This window comes from Lytechinus pictus, chromosome 16 (genome assembly GCF_037042905.1).
Source record: "Lytechinus pictus isolate F3 Inbred chromosome 16, Lp3.0, whole genome shotgun sequence".
In the NCBI taxonomy this organism is placed as follows: Eukaryota; Metazoa; Echinodermata; class Echinoidea; order Temnopleuroida; family Toxopneustidae; genus Lytechinus; species Lytechinus pictus.
This window is the reverse complement of record NC_087260.1, coordinates 332,220-346,319: the sequence shown is the minus strand read 5'-3', so window position 1 is coordinate 346,319 and position 14,100 is coordinate 332,220. Positions and strand designations below refer to the sequence as shown.

At 37.2% G+C, this 14,100-nt stretch overlaps 1 protein-coding gene across 1 annotated transcript; it reads left to right on the top strand.

Moving 5' to 3' along the window:
• The first annotated feature begins 8,787 nt into the window (after positions 1 to 8,787).
• On the top strand, positions 8,788 to 10,854 carry LOC135157070 (uncharacterized). The gene has a single exon (XM_064111553.1). It carries the CDS (start codon positions 8,788 to 8,790, stop codon positions 10,852 to 10,854), a length of 2,067 nt encoding a protein of 688 aa, XP_063967623.1.
• The last annotated feature ends 3,246 nt before the right edge of the window (positions 10,855 to 14,100 follow it).

Below are 14,100 nucleotides of genomic sequence, written 5' to 3'. Positions count from 1 at the left end.
GATGCTGATGGGGGTGATGATGATGATGATGGGATGGATGATAATGGGGGTGATGATGATGGGGTGATGATGGTGGGGGTGATGACGATGATGATGGGATGGATGATAATGGGGGTGATGATGATGGGGGTGATGATGGTGGGGGTGATGACGATGATAGGGGTGATGATCCCCATCATCATCATCCCCATCATCACCACCATCATCATCACCCCCATCATCATCACCCCCATCATCACCATCACCCCCATCATCATTATACATCCCCATCATCATCACCCCATCATCATCACCCCTATCATTATTACCCCCATCATCATCACCCCCATCATCATTATACACCCCCATCATCATCACCCCATTATCATCACCCCCATCATCATCACCTTCATCATCATCACCCCCATCATCATCAGCCTCAGACATCAGCACGTACCATACCAAAGCATGTTGCAATGCTGCACGTGTTATACACGGCCGGTGCGGATCGGAGAGAGAGGGGGAATAATATTGCGTGGGAACAAAATAATATTTTGTGGGAACGAAATAGTATTTTGTGGGAACGAAATAGAATTTCGAGGGAACAAAATTATAATGCACAGAGAATTTTGCAGGTCAAAGGTCACATCTCATTAAATATGCGAGTCGATTTCCACGCAATTACTCGAAAAATATCTAATGAATTTAAAAAATATTTGGTGTGTAGGTAGATGACACCAAAATACAGGCTAAGTTCGAAATGGAGTCCAAAGGTCACAGCTCATTAAATATGCGAGTTTTTTTTCCACGCAATAACTCAAAAAATATCTAATGAATTTTAAAAGTATTTGGTGTGTAGGTAGAAGACAAAAAAGTACAGGCTAAGTTTGAATTCAGAGTCTGCTGTTGAAAGGTCACATCTCATTTAATATACGAGTTGTTTCCGCATGATAACTCATGGAATATTCAACAGATATAAAAAAAATTTGGGTGTGTAGGTAGATGACACCGAAATACAGGCTAAGTTCAAATTCAAAGGTCAAAGGTCACAGCTCATTATATATGCAAGTTGGTTCAAAGGTCTCAATTTGTTCATTGGTTCATACACAGCAAAAATTGTGGTGTTAACCGGTGTACATAGAGGAACACACCAGTCATTTTACCCCGGTGTTAAATTGACAGTATTAGGTGTTATTACAACATTTTTGGTTGTTACATTTAAAGTGGTGTTACATTCAATCTCTAGTGTGTAATTTTAGCACTTCAGTGTGTGGTCCTCTATAGACACCTACTGGTGTCAGGTTTAACACCACAGTTTTTACAGTGTAGCAAGTTGAAAATACAAAATTAATAGTGAGATGGTGCACCCGTGATACATGACAATTCCGGGTTTTTATGCCCCCGCAGACGAATTCCGTAGGGGGCATTAACTCTTTAAATGCCGTTGGCAGCTATACGTGCCCTTAGCCCTCTAATGCCATTGGCACGTATGCGTGCCCAGAGAACTTTTTTTTTTTAAACCAATTTTACAGCCAGAAAATCAACACCATATTTTCTGTTTTTTATGTTGTTATACTGGCCAGGAATTCACCATTCATTTTATCATATAAAAAAATAGTGGTTTACATAGACATTTTTTGAGTAAAATTGTATTTTTGCATCATTATTTTCAAGAGTTGATTTCGGATATTGCCGCGATCTGAATCAAGATTTCCCCTATTGACACGTGTGATATAACGGTTGTGTGTAGCAATACACGTACTTCTATGGGCAGAGCAACGGCGAATGTGTGAAGACATTCAGCTCGGAATTGACCAATGACCGAGCGGTACGATGTTCCTCACCCAACACTACTCGCCCATTCGCTATTGTTACATGAATATTCATGAGCTATCGATCGGGTCTTTTGCAGGCCAGTATGGTAGTATTCTTGTGTCAAGGCTTTTTTCTGCCTGCAAATGTGCACTGTTTGGGGATTTTTTTTTTTGGGGGGGGGGGGGGGCGGGGGAAAGGTCTTATACATTGTTTTTAGCATTGTCACAAAATTGCTCTCGTTATAAATATATGAGTAAAGAAGCCTGTCATTTCCAACTCTCGTCTGCGCACTGCAATCCTCACACTCATTATTTATTTATTCGTTTCTTATTGTTATTAATATTATCATTATTAGTATTACTATTATTATAATTATTATTATCATTATTGTTATTGTTATTGTTATTATAATTATTATTGTCATTATTCTTCTCTTTCACCTTCTTTTTTAGTATAAAAGGGATGGTCCCGGCTGAAAGTATTTATAGTTTTATATACAAAGCAGAATTCACTGAGCAAAATACCGAAAATTTCATCAAAATCGGATAACAAATAACAAAGTTATTGAATTTCAAAGTTTAGTAATATTTTGTGAAAACAGTCATAAATATTATAATTACATATTATGTCATAAAAATGATTGTAATCATATTAATTGCATTTCTCCTGCAGCAAAACTCTCTCTTTATAAACTTAAGATCAGGTAAATAATGGTTCATATTCGTTTGTGTTTTTATAGCCCTACCATTATAAAAAAAAAATTATTGATATTGTTACGCTTATTAATATCATATTCAAACTTCTCACAAAAATATGAATTGTTCAATTTTCTCCTCGAATAAAATAGGACGAAGCAAAAAAAAGTGATAATTAACCTCTCCCTGCGGCGGAGCCGTTTTGGTACATTGCTGGTATTTGGATCTGTGGCGGTGTTTTCCGAATCAATTGCTAATTGCGCCAAACTGAAGTGTTTTCAGGATTTTTAGTAAATGTAAATATGAAAGAGCAGACATTTTTTCTTTCTAGAAACAAAGGTATCGCTTCTCAAATCAACAGAATAGTTAAGAAATTTACGAGGAAAAAGTCGTGTTATTTTGTAAAATCTTCGCTTTTCCCCAAGTCAATAGGCAATGTGTACAAAAATGTGTAAGGGCAATCAATGCCAGCAAAAAGATGATGGGTAAATTCCCCTACACGCTGAGCTCTTATGTCAAATGTGATATCATATACTACTAAACGAAAAAAATGAATCAAGCAAAATTGATAACAACACCAAATAATGTACCAAGTTTGGTGGAAAAAATAAGCATCAAATTTGCATCGGTTACGGAAAGAAACCTAAATATTATTTTGATCATCAACAAAATATATGATGTCAATGTGGCAAGGGCGAAATAAAAAGTATGATGTGTGTAAGGAAGAAAAAAAAGAGAAAATGGGAGTGAGCAAATCAAGCGAGTAAACTCACTTTTCATGATCTTTTATTTACAAAATTCTGTGAATGTCATGCATTTTCCGCAATGCGTTTTTTTCCCCATTCTTCATCATTTGTTTTATTAGCGGGATATAATTTATATTAATCAATGTATCATTTCTTCCGATGATCCGCTTTCTTTTGTTTCTCCCTTTTTGCCAGCAAAACGATGATGGGTAAATTCCCCTACACGCTGAGCTCATATGTCAAATCTGATATCATATACTACTAAATGAAAAAAAAAATGGATCAGGAAAATTTGATAACAACACCAAATTACGTACCAATTTTGGTGGAAAAAATAAACATCAAATTTGCATCGGTTACGGTAAGAAACCTAAATATTATTTTGATCATCAACAAAATATATGTTGTCAATGTGACAAGGGTGAAATAAAAATATGATGGGTGTAAGGAAGATTAAAAAAAAAAGAAAAGTGTGAGTGAGCGAATCAAGCGAGTAAATGCACTTTTCATAATCTTTTATTTACAAAATTCTGTGAATGTCATGCATTTTCCGTAATGCGTTTTTTTTTATTCTTCCTCATTTGTTTTATTAGCGAGAAATAATTTATATCAATCAATGCATAATTTCTTCCGATGTTCCACTTTCTTTTGTTTCTCCCTTTTTGCCAGCAAAAATATAATGGGTATATTCCCCTACACGCTGAGCTCATATGGCAAATCGGGAAGCATAAACTGGATTACTACTAAATGGAAAAAAAATAATATATCAAGCAAATTTAATAATTGGAAATGTAAATTGTACTAACATATCGAGTATGTTGATTGTGCATAAGTCCTACTGCATGAATATTGACAATGCACGGTATAAAGAAACTTAGTGGTGTCACTTATATATCATTTGAACAGCAAATAATGTCCATTTAATTTTTATTTCAGGGAAGGGGAAGTAAAATTAATCCTTACTAGATTGATATTTTTAATGACGGGGTAATTATAAATATCACAAATAAAGAGGTGTAGAAAATATAATTTCTGATATTGTCGAAAGCAATATCTTACTTTTCTGATAGATGATCCATTACAAACATATTATTTGAATAAACAATCGTAAGGTTCAACAAATTATAAAGATCTACATTTCTCCAAATTGTTAGTAATTTCTACCTTCAAACCCCATTGCTTCGTTATTTATGTTCCATCTTTTATCTTTCAATTTCCTGTATTTTTGATTTGTCAAGGATTATATAGCCTATACATTTATTCAATCATAAATCTTATCTTTATCCTTTATTTCTAAATATGCAAAATAGGCTTCAGCTACAAGGTGTGCTGTTTCCTCGTGATTTCTTGTTCTCATTCTCGACATTATCCATGCCATCTTTACCATCATCCCTATCATTATCATCATCATCATTTAGATTACAGGAAATTTGACGTATATTGTCGATGCTAAATGTCTTAAAGTCGAAACAAATATTTGAATAAAAATTATGTACTTTAATGGCAATAAGTCAATGGAAGGTGTTGGGGAAAGAGACGGAGGAATCTTAATCTTGATCTCAACGGAGAGAAAAGCTATTGTGCGTATCGGAACCTTTGAAAGTATTCAAATCAAAAGACGCGCGCGTGGCCCGATTTCTATGAACATCCTGTGCTAAATTGCTCTCCTCGATAATAGGTCAGGAGGGAGTGCGGATTAGACATTCCTCGTGAAAGGGAGTCTGGGCATCTATTGTTCATGACTTGGTGGCATGAACAATAAAAATGCAGTCGCTATCATACAGGTGGCTACTTTGCTCGCTTGCGGAATGAATGAAGCCTAAAGTTTGAAAATAATCAATTATTCAAAGACATAATATGCAATGGGGCCCTTTTCTTGTCTAAAATTGCCATTATATTTTCATATGCATATTGCATGATATTATCCACACGAAAAATAATATCCGGCATGTATTGTCCATTCCTTGGCATGTACGAGATGCATAGTTGGCCCAGATTACAGTCTGTAAATTGTCAGAATACCAGTCTTATAATGACTGTAATCACAAAATTCTAATTGCGTAATTATTCATTATATTTATCTTAATTTTGGTTACCCTGGAAGCCGGGGGGGGGTCTCTTACTTCAAAACGGATCAACCTTAACATTTTTTGACAGTTTAAGAATGAGTGTTCACAAATATCAACGTTCATAATATTTTAAGCGATTCATTTGTCCGACCAGGACACCCAGTTTTTGTACTGCTGTAAAAAGTAGTTGTAGTGTAGTAGTAGTAGTAGTAGTAGTAGTTTTGTTACTTTCATTATAATTCATTAGCTCACTGTAAATTATCGTTTATCATTTAAGCACAGAATCTATGCAAAGATATAAAAGTAAAAAAAAGTGAAAAAAAAACACGGCATGAAAAAGAAAGGAGAGAGAGATCAGAGATTACGAGAGATGGATAGATAGATAGATGGAAAGAGAGAGAGAGAGAAAGAGAGATGTGAGATCAGTTATTTACGTAATAATGATAACGTATGAATATTATGCTAGAATTATGTTTTGTAATAAATACATGTAATTTTGTATTCAACCTTGGTCATCACAAAAAGGGCTAAAAATCAACATAAACATTTCCACCTGACCTCACTTTTTTGTAAGGCGAGGGGGGGGGGGGGGTCAGACCACAAATACAGAACAAATAGAACTAAAATTTCTTTTTGAAAATTTGTATTGAATTTATTTTTAGTTTGTAACTGATCTGTATTTCCTCTTCTTGATTCACGAAAAATAAACATTTTTTCTTAGTTCTGTGTACTTTGCCAAAAACGCCCATATTATTTTGTGGGATTTTACACCCCAAACCCGTTAGTATTGAATCTGTCCGATCCCTCTTTATCTATATTTCAATATATCATCTTTAGTTTTCTATATTTTGTCTCCTTCTGACTGGCAATAACTTTGTTACAGTACGAAAGCCCGTATAGTATGTACGACGAATCGACCCTGACAAAATATGGCCAAACTTTACACTGATTCATGCTTTTGATCGATAGTTGAGAGGGTCGCAAATGTCTGTTGCCGACACTGGATAGAAATCGCCTACATTATCCAAAACAGTATATAGTTGAGTGCATCGCACACCACAAATCGTATCCAGGTTACGATTTTTCTAAAAACATGTTTTGCATTACGACAATATTGACAAGAATTGAAATGACATAAAATTTACACTGCGCTAATAATTTTGTTTCCCCCATAGCGGTTGTTTCGGAATACCGCGCATTCTGAAAAATTACAGGGTCTTGTTTTGAAGACTACACGAATGTAAGGGTACGGTTGGCTGCACTGTGAAGATACATGGCTCTAATATATTATTGTGTGTGTTTGCGTGGGGATCGCAGCTGTGTTGTGATTGGTCACTTGATCGACGACAATGCCCTTTTTTGGAAAGGTCGGTTTCTATTTCGTGTGTATAAACCCTCTCACATTTCAGAGGAAATAACTTGAATAGCAAAATAGTATTTCATTAAAAAGAGCATTATTTTTCATATTTCTGTTTGCTCAATTTCATCAATAGATACGTCATTTGAAAGGTAAACATTGAACTTTAATTTTATCCTCTTAATTTTTTGGTATCTCTACAATTACTCAGGTTATTTACTCTTTGAAATGTTCATGAAACCGTAATTTTCTAGGTTTTACTTATTGAAAAAAAACTATGTAAAATATTTCATCTTTTCTCAATTTTTCCGATTGCAAATATGAAAGGTCATAACATGATCATAAAGTTCATGAACCATGCATCATTTCATATGTAGAAGGTTTCATTATACAACGTACGGGTAAAGAGATATGACCGTTTTAAAATCGGTCTCTGCTTACGTTTCGGTCAATTTAGGATTCCCTCGAATATCCCTGGCACTATAGGGGTATTGGGCATGGCATAGTAAGAGTTAAGCGTTGCCCTTGTCCGTCCATCTGTCCGTCCCCCCACTTGGTTTCCAAGCAATAACTCAAAAAATATTTAATGGATTTCAAAACTGTTTGGTGTGTAGGTAGATGCACTAAAATACAGTCTAAGTTCGAATTCAGAGTCTGCAGGTCAAAGGTCGCAGCTTATTAAATATGCAAGTTTGTTTTCAGCTCATTAAATATGCAAGTTGGAGTCGGCATGAAGGTCAAAGGTCACATCTCATTAAATATGCGAGTTGGTTTCTGCGCAAAAACTCGAAAAATATTTAATGGATATTATAAGTATTTGGTGTGTAGGTAGACGACACCAAAATACAGGCTAAGTTTGAATTCAGAGTCTGCTGTTGAAAGGTCACATCTCATTTAATATACGAGTTTGTTTCCGCATGATAACTTATGGAATATTCAACAGATTAAAAAAAAATTGGGTGTGTAGGTAGATGACACCAAAATACAGGCTAAGTTCAAATTCAAAGATCAAAGGTCACAGCTCATTATATATGCAAGTTGGTTCAAAGGTCTCAATTTGTTCATTGGTTGATACACAGCAAAAACTGTGGTGTTAACCGGTGTACATAGAGGAACACACCAGTCATTTTACCCCGGTGTTAAATTGACAGTATTAGGTGTTATTACAACATTTTTGGTTGTTACATTTAAAGTGGTGTTACATTCAATCTCTAGTGTGTAATTTTAGCACTTCAGTGTGTGGTCCTCTATAGACACCTACTGGTGTCAGGTTTAACACCACAGTTTTTACAGTGTGGCAAGTTGAAAATACAAAATGAATAGTGAGATGGTGCACCCGTGATACATGACAATTCCGGGTTTTTATGCTCCCGCAGACGAAGTCCGTAGGGGGCATTAAGCGTTGCCCTTGTCCTTCCATCTGTCCGTCTTCCCACTTGGTTTCCAAGCAATAACTCAAAAAATATTTAATGGATTTCAAAACTGTTTGATGTGTAGGTAGATGACACTAAAATACAGGCTAAGTTCGAATTCAGAGTCTGCAGGTCAAAGGTCGCAGCTTATTAAATATGCAAGTTTATTTCCAGCTCATTAAATATGCAAGTTGGAGTCGGCATGAAGGTCAAAGGTCACATCTCATTAAATATGCGAATTGGTTTCTGCGCAAAAACTCAAAAAATATTTAATGGATTTTAAAAATGTTTGGTGTCTAGGCAGATGACACCAAAATACAGGCTAAGTTTGAATTCGGAGTCCGCAGGTCAAAGGTCACAGCTCGTTAAAGGTAAATGCTAGTATTGGTAACGATATCAAAATGAGTTCCAATGAAATGACCACCAAAGTGTCTATTTGTGGTGGCGCCCTTCTCGATGGCTGCACTGTTAAATATTTTGCTCGTCAATTTCGCCTGAATTTTACTGATTTTATCGAACATTCGGACTTTCTGGCAGCAAAAGTAGTTGTTAATATCATTGTAAGTACCTTCGGACATACTTGGAAGTATTTTCCTCTCATCTGCCTACGAGAACATGAGCATTTTCAGTTCAAAAAAACTTTGTCCAAATTTTGTCGGCGTATGTGTTTTATATGTCTTCATTACATGTACGTTGATATATTGCCTACTCGCAATGGCCAAGCATTCCTATTCACGGGACGAGCTATTACGCATCAATGAGCTTGACATTGTCAATCACGGCCGTCAATCTCGCCCTTTCACCGCAGATGAATGGCAGGTATTGAAGGATTTGAACATTGCCCGGCGGACAAAGCGTGGCTATCGAGGGGGTATAATGAGGCGCAAGTTCAATATACAAGTTGTTACAAACCAGCGTCCTAGTCTTCCAAGAATATACCCTTGTCCCCCTAGCCGCAGATCTCAAAATCTTATTCTCTTGACAGACAACCCGGTTCATCGTCGTTCTAACCAAAAGGAAGACGACAAACATCTTCGAATGTGTTTGTGGAACGCCAGATCAATGACCTCTAAAGTAACTCAAATCTGTGACATGATTCTAGAGAATGACCTAGATGTTCTCATACTTACTGAGTCGTGGTTAAGAGGTGATGATAATGATCACCACATCATCGCAGATCTGAAGTCTACTTTGCCAGACTATGACATTTTACAGGAACCACGGAAAACTGTACGAGGAGGTGGTATATGTGTGATATATCGTTCATCGATCAAAGTAGTTAAGAACACTTGCCACAGATTTGACTCCTTCGAAACTCTAGATATGACTGTCCGAACATCGTCTGCATCGGTAGTCAGAATCTACGCCATATATCGACCTCCACCATCACCACAGAACAAACTGACATTTCTCATGTTTTTGAGAGAATTCTCATCATTGCTTGAAATGATATCAGTCATCGACCATACTCCTCTTATCCTTGGAGATTTTAACATCCATGTTGATGATAGGCAGGACCGTGATGCTGAAAAGTTTATTAATGCCCTCGATTCTGCTGGTTTCCTGCAACATGTCAGCGTACCAACACATAGAGCAGGGCATACACTGGACCTTCTTATTACAAGGAAAGTTGATCAGCTTATATTGGACCTAGAGTCAATCACAGGACTGTCGTCTGATCATGATGCGATCTTAACTTCCATGAACCTAGAACGGCCCGTGTCTTCAAAGAAAGTAGTAACGTGCAGAAAGTTACGTAGTATCAACTTAGAGAAATTTAGAGAAGACATCAAAAATTCTGTTCTCTCTAAATCATGTGCGTCTAACCTATCAGAAGCAGTTGATGAGTATAACAATGTTCTCCAGGATCTCCTTGACAAACACGCCCCCGCTAAGTTAACTCGTGTATCCTTGAGGCCTAGAGCCCCATGGTACACGGAAGCGGTCCGGAGATCCAAGCAGAAAAGGCGGCAAGCCGAACGGAAGATGGTGAAGACCGGTCTTGAGATTCACAAGGAAATATATCGTGATGCGTGTAAACAACATGATGAAACCTTGAAGAAAGCAAAGACCGACCATCTGACCGCAGAAATAGCCGGATGTGACACTAAACAACTGTTCAGATTCGTCAGAAGATTTTCCAATCCATCTCGTGAATCGATCCTTCCAGATCATGACGATGACAAGGAGTTAGCTGATAGATTTGGAGAATTCTTCCACAACAAAATCCAAACGATAGTAAATGATGTACCTGGTTCTTTAGTGGGAGCTTCTATGACATCTACACTTATGCACAGCTTCACAGAGTTTGAGCCTGTCACTGAGAACCAGGTAAAGATGATCATCCGCCAAAGCCCTTCAAAGTATTGTGACCTTGATCCGGTACCAACGTGGCTTGTGAAAGCGTGTCTCGATGAACTGTTACCTCATGTAACTCGAATCATAAATTCATCCCTTTCATCGGGAACCATGCCTGATATGTTAAAGTCAGCATTGGTTATGCCTCTCCTGAAGAAGCCAAAACTGGACCACAATGATATGAAAAGCTACCGGCCTGTTGCGAACCTCATGTTCATTGCTAAGATCTTGGAGAAAGTCGTCTCGGTACAACTACGCGCCTACTTGCATGAACACGGGTTGTTCCCACTTATGCAGTCTGCATATAGACACTTCCATTCAACAGAGACCGCACTTGCCAAATTGATGGATGATCTCCTTCTCGCCGTTGACAGGGGCCAAGAAGCGATTCTTGTCCTACTGGACTACTCTGTAGTCCAGTAGATATGTGAAAAAGATGCTCGAATCTGGCAGAAAGTGTGAAATTTGGCACACAGGGGTATTTTTGGGCGCTGATTTCAAAAATTGCCGGCCCCAAGCGATTTGACCATCGGGTCGGCCGCCATTTTGAAATCCAAGATGGCCGCCATGAAAAATCATTAAATGTCATTTTCTTGAGTTTTACATTGCATGTGACACTGAAATTTGGCATATAGGGGTATTTTGAGGCACTGATTTCAAATATTGCCGGCCCCCAGCAATTTGACCATTTGGCCGGCGGCTAAATGGCCGCCATCTTGAAATCCAAGATGGCCGCCATGATATATTATTGCAATCATTTTCTCGAGTTTTATATGAACTGCGGTATTGAGATTTGGCATATAGGCTTAATTTGGGGTGCTGATTTCAAAAATTGCCGGCCCCAAGTGATTTGACCATCGGGTCGGCCGCCATTTTGAAATCCAAGATGGCCGCCATGAGAAATCTTTAATGTCATTTTCATGAGTTTTACATGACGTGTGACACTGAAATTTGGCATATAGGGGTATTTTTAGGCACTGATTTCAAATATTGCCGGCCCCCAGCAATTTGACAATTTGGTCGGTGGCAAAATGGCCGCCATTTTGAAATCCAAGATGGCCGCCATGAAAAATCGTTAAATGTCATTTTCTTGAGTTTTACGTGAGAGGCGACACTGAAATTTTGCATATAGGGGTATTTTGAGGCACTGATGTCAAATATTGCCGGCCCCCAGCAATTTGACCTCCAGGTCAGCAGCAAAACGGCCGCCATCTTAAAATCCAAGATGGCCGCCATGAAAGATAATTTGCTCAAGTCTTACGTATGGCCTGTAACACTTTAAATTTGGAAAAAAAAACTTGATCTTTGCATCCTTGATCAATGAAAAGAACATAGTAAATAGATGCTATTTTGAATTCCAATATGGTTACCAAGTTTGAATGATGTTCAACATTATAATGGTGAGTAAAACCCATTGCATTGGCACTGAAAACAAATCCAACGCAACCACATCTTTGTCCGTTGCAAGGAATTTGGCATCCTTAATTGCTGATATAGATGTTACGTAAGTATGAAGCACCATAAATACACAAACCAGCTAGCTTCTTCTGCAGTTACACATTTGAAGTGGCTTTGGTTGAATAATAACCATCCAGAACAATCATTTTCTGTTGAGAGGCTTTAAATTATTTCTTTGACTTTTATATGATCTGCATTATTGCACTTTGACAAATCGACGGAGTGTGGGGTGCTTATTTCAAATATTGCTAGCCCTCAGCGATCTGATCCCGAGTCAGAGGCAAAATGTCAGCCATCTTGAAATCCAAGATGGCTGCCATGAAAAAAGATCATTGAAAAAAAAATCACTTTATCTAGTATCACGTAACGTATTATTTTAAAGTTTGGCATCTAGGGATATTGAAATTGCCCCCAGTAATCTGTCCAACAGATATGCTGCAAAATGGCCACCATCTTAAAATCTAGAGAGGGTAGACTGTCATGAAAATTCATTAAAATCATTTTCTTGGTTTTAAACAATTTGAGGCACTGCATTTTAGAAATACAGGCAGGATTTTGGCCCGCTGGTTTTAGAATATTGCTCCAATAATTGCAATATTTTATTACAAATCAACATGAAGAAAACTGCTCCAGACTTGAAGTACTGATGGTTATATAGTAGTATGATGATGATGATGATGATGAAATGAAATTAATATTAATAATGGATGATAATAATACATATTTTATTGTTCAAAATAGAATTCAGTAACAGAAATGCTCCGAAAATTTATTTTGCCCATACCCTGTAGATCGTGAGCCCGGCAGCAACTTAGCAGCGCGACATCGGACGTTGCTCTATCCTTTAAAAAGGGAGTTCACCCCAGAGAAAAGTTTGTTGTAAAAACAAAAGATAATATGATATAAAAAAGATATTGGTGGATCCATCAAAGATATTAGAATTTTAAGTTTTTGATTTGTGACGTCATATAGGCTACTGTACGAGCAGCTTTCCCATTATGTTGTGTGATATAAAATGCATAAATGGTTCATCATGGGTATTTTTTTTTCTTTCTGGAGCGGGTGTGAAATCATTAGTTTGTTGATATACTGAGGGTCCAATAAAAAAACATTTTCATTTTTTGAGGAGGCTACATTTCATTGATTTTTGTACTATAAGAAACATGGGGGAACTGCTTGCATCTGACGTCACAAATGCACCAAATGAAATTCCAATAGCTTTTTAAATATTTGATGGAATTTCCTCAAACCTTCAATATTTTTTTTCATTACTTATTCTGTTATTGTTTCAATAAACTTTTTGTCTGGTCGAACTTCCCCTTTAATTCGTTGACCGCCAAACAGGTTAGAAGCAGCTCCCCTTTTCTAACATCTTTTGGTCTGATGCTGTCGGAGCTTGAACTCCCGATCTCCCGATTGTGAGGCGAACATGCTCCCATTGTCAGATTGTCGAACACACGATGGTTATTCAAAAATGCCAAATTTTAAAATAATACCTACATTATAATTATGATACTTGATTTTTTTTAATGATTTTTTTATGGCAACCATCTTTGATTTCAAGATGGCTGCCATAAATTGGATGAACATTACTGGATTCGAAAGAAGTCTATGGAGATCACAGGGAAATCTCAGTTGTGGGCGATGCCGTCGAACTTAACACACGTGTAGAAAGCAACTCGGACGCCAAAAGAAAGCTTATTTTCTTCTCTTTTGACTGATAATACATATGTTTACTCACCATTATAATGTTGAACATCATTCAAACTTGGTAACCATATTGGAATTCAAAATAGCATCTATTTACTATGTTCTTTTCATTGATCAAGGATGCAAAGATCAAGTTTTTTCCCAAATTTAAAGTGTTACAGGCCATACGTAAGACTTGAGCAAATTATCTTTCAAGGCGGCCATCTTGGATTTTAAGATGGCGGCTGTTTTGCCGCCGACCAAATTGTCAAATTGCTGGGTGCCGGCAATATTTGAAATCAGTGCCTAAAAATACCCCTATATGCCAAATTTCAGTGTCACACGTCATGTAAAACTCATGAAAATGACATTAAAGATTTCTCATGGCGGCCATCTTGGATTTCAAAATGGCGGCCGACCCGATGGTCAAATCACTTGGGGCTGGCAATATTTGAAATCAGCACCCCAAATTAAGCCTATATGCCAAATTTCAATACCGCAGTTCATATAAAACTCGAGAAA

Coding starts and splice junctions, on each gene's coding strand:
- LOC135157070 (XM_064111553.1), top strand. CDS start 8,788: ATGGCCAAGCATTCCTATTCACGGGACGAGCTATTACGCATCAATGAG.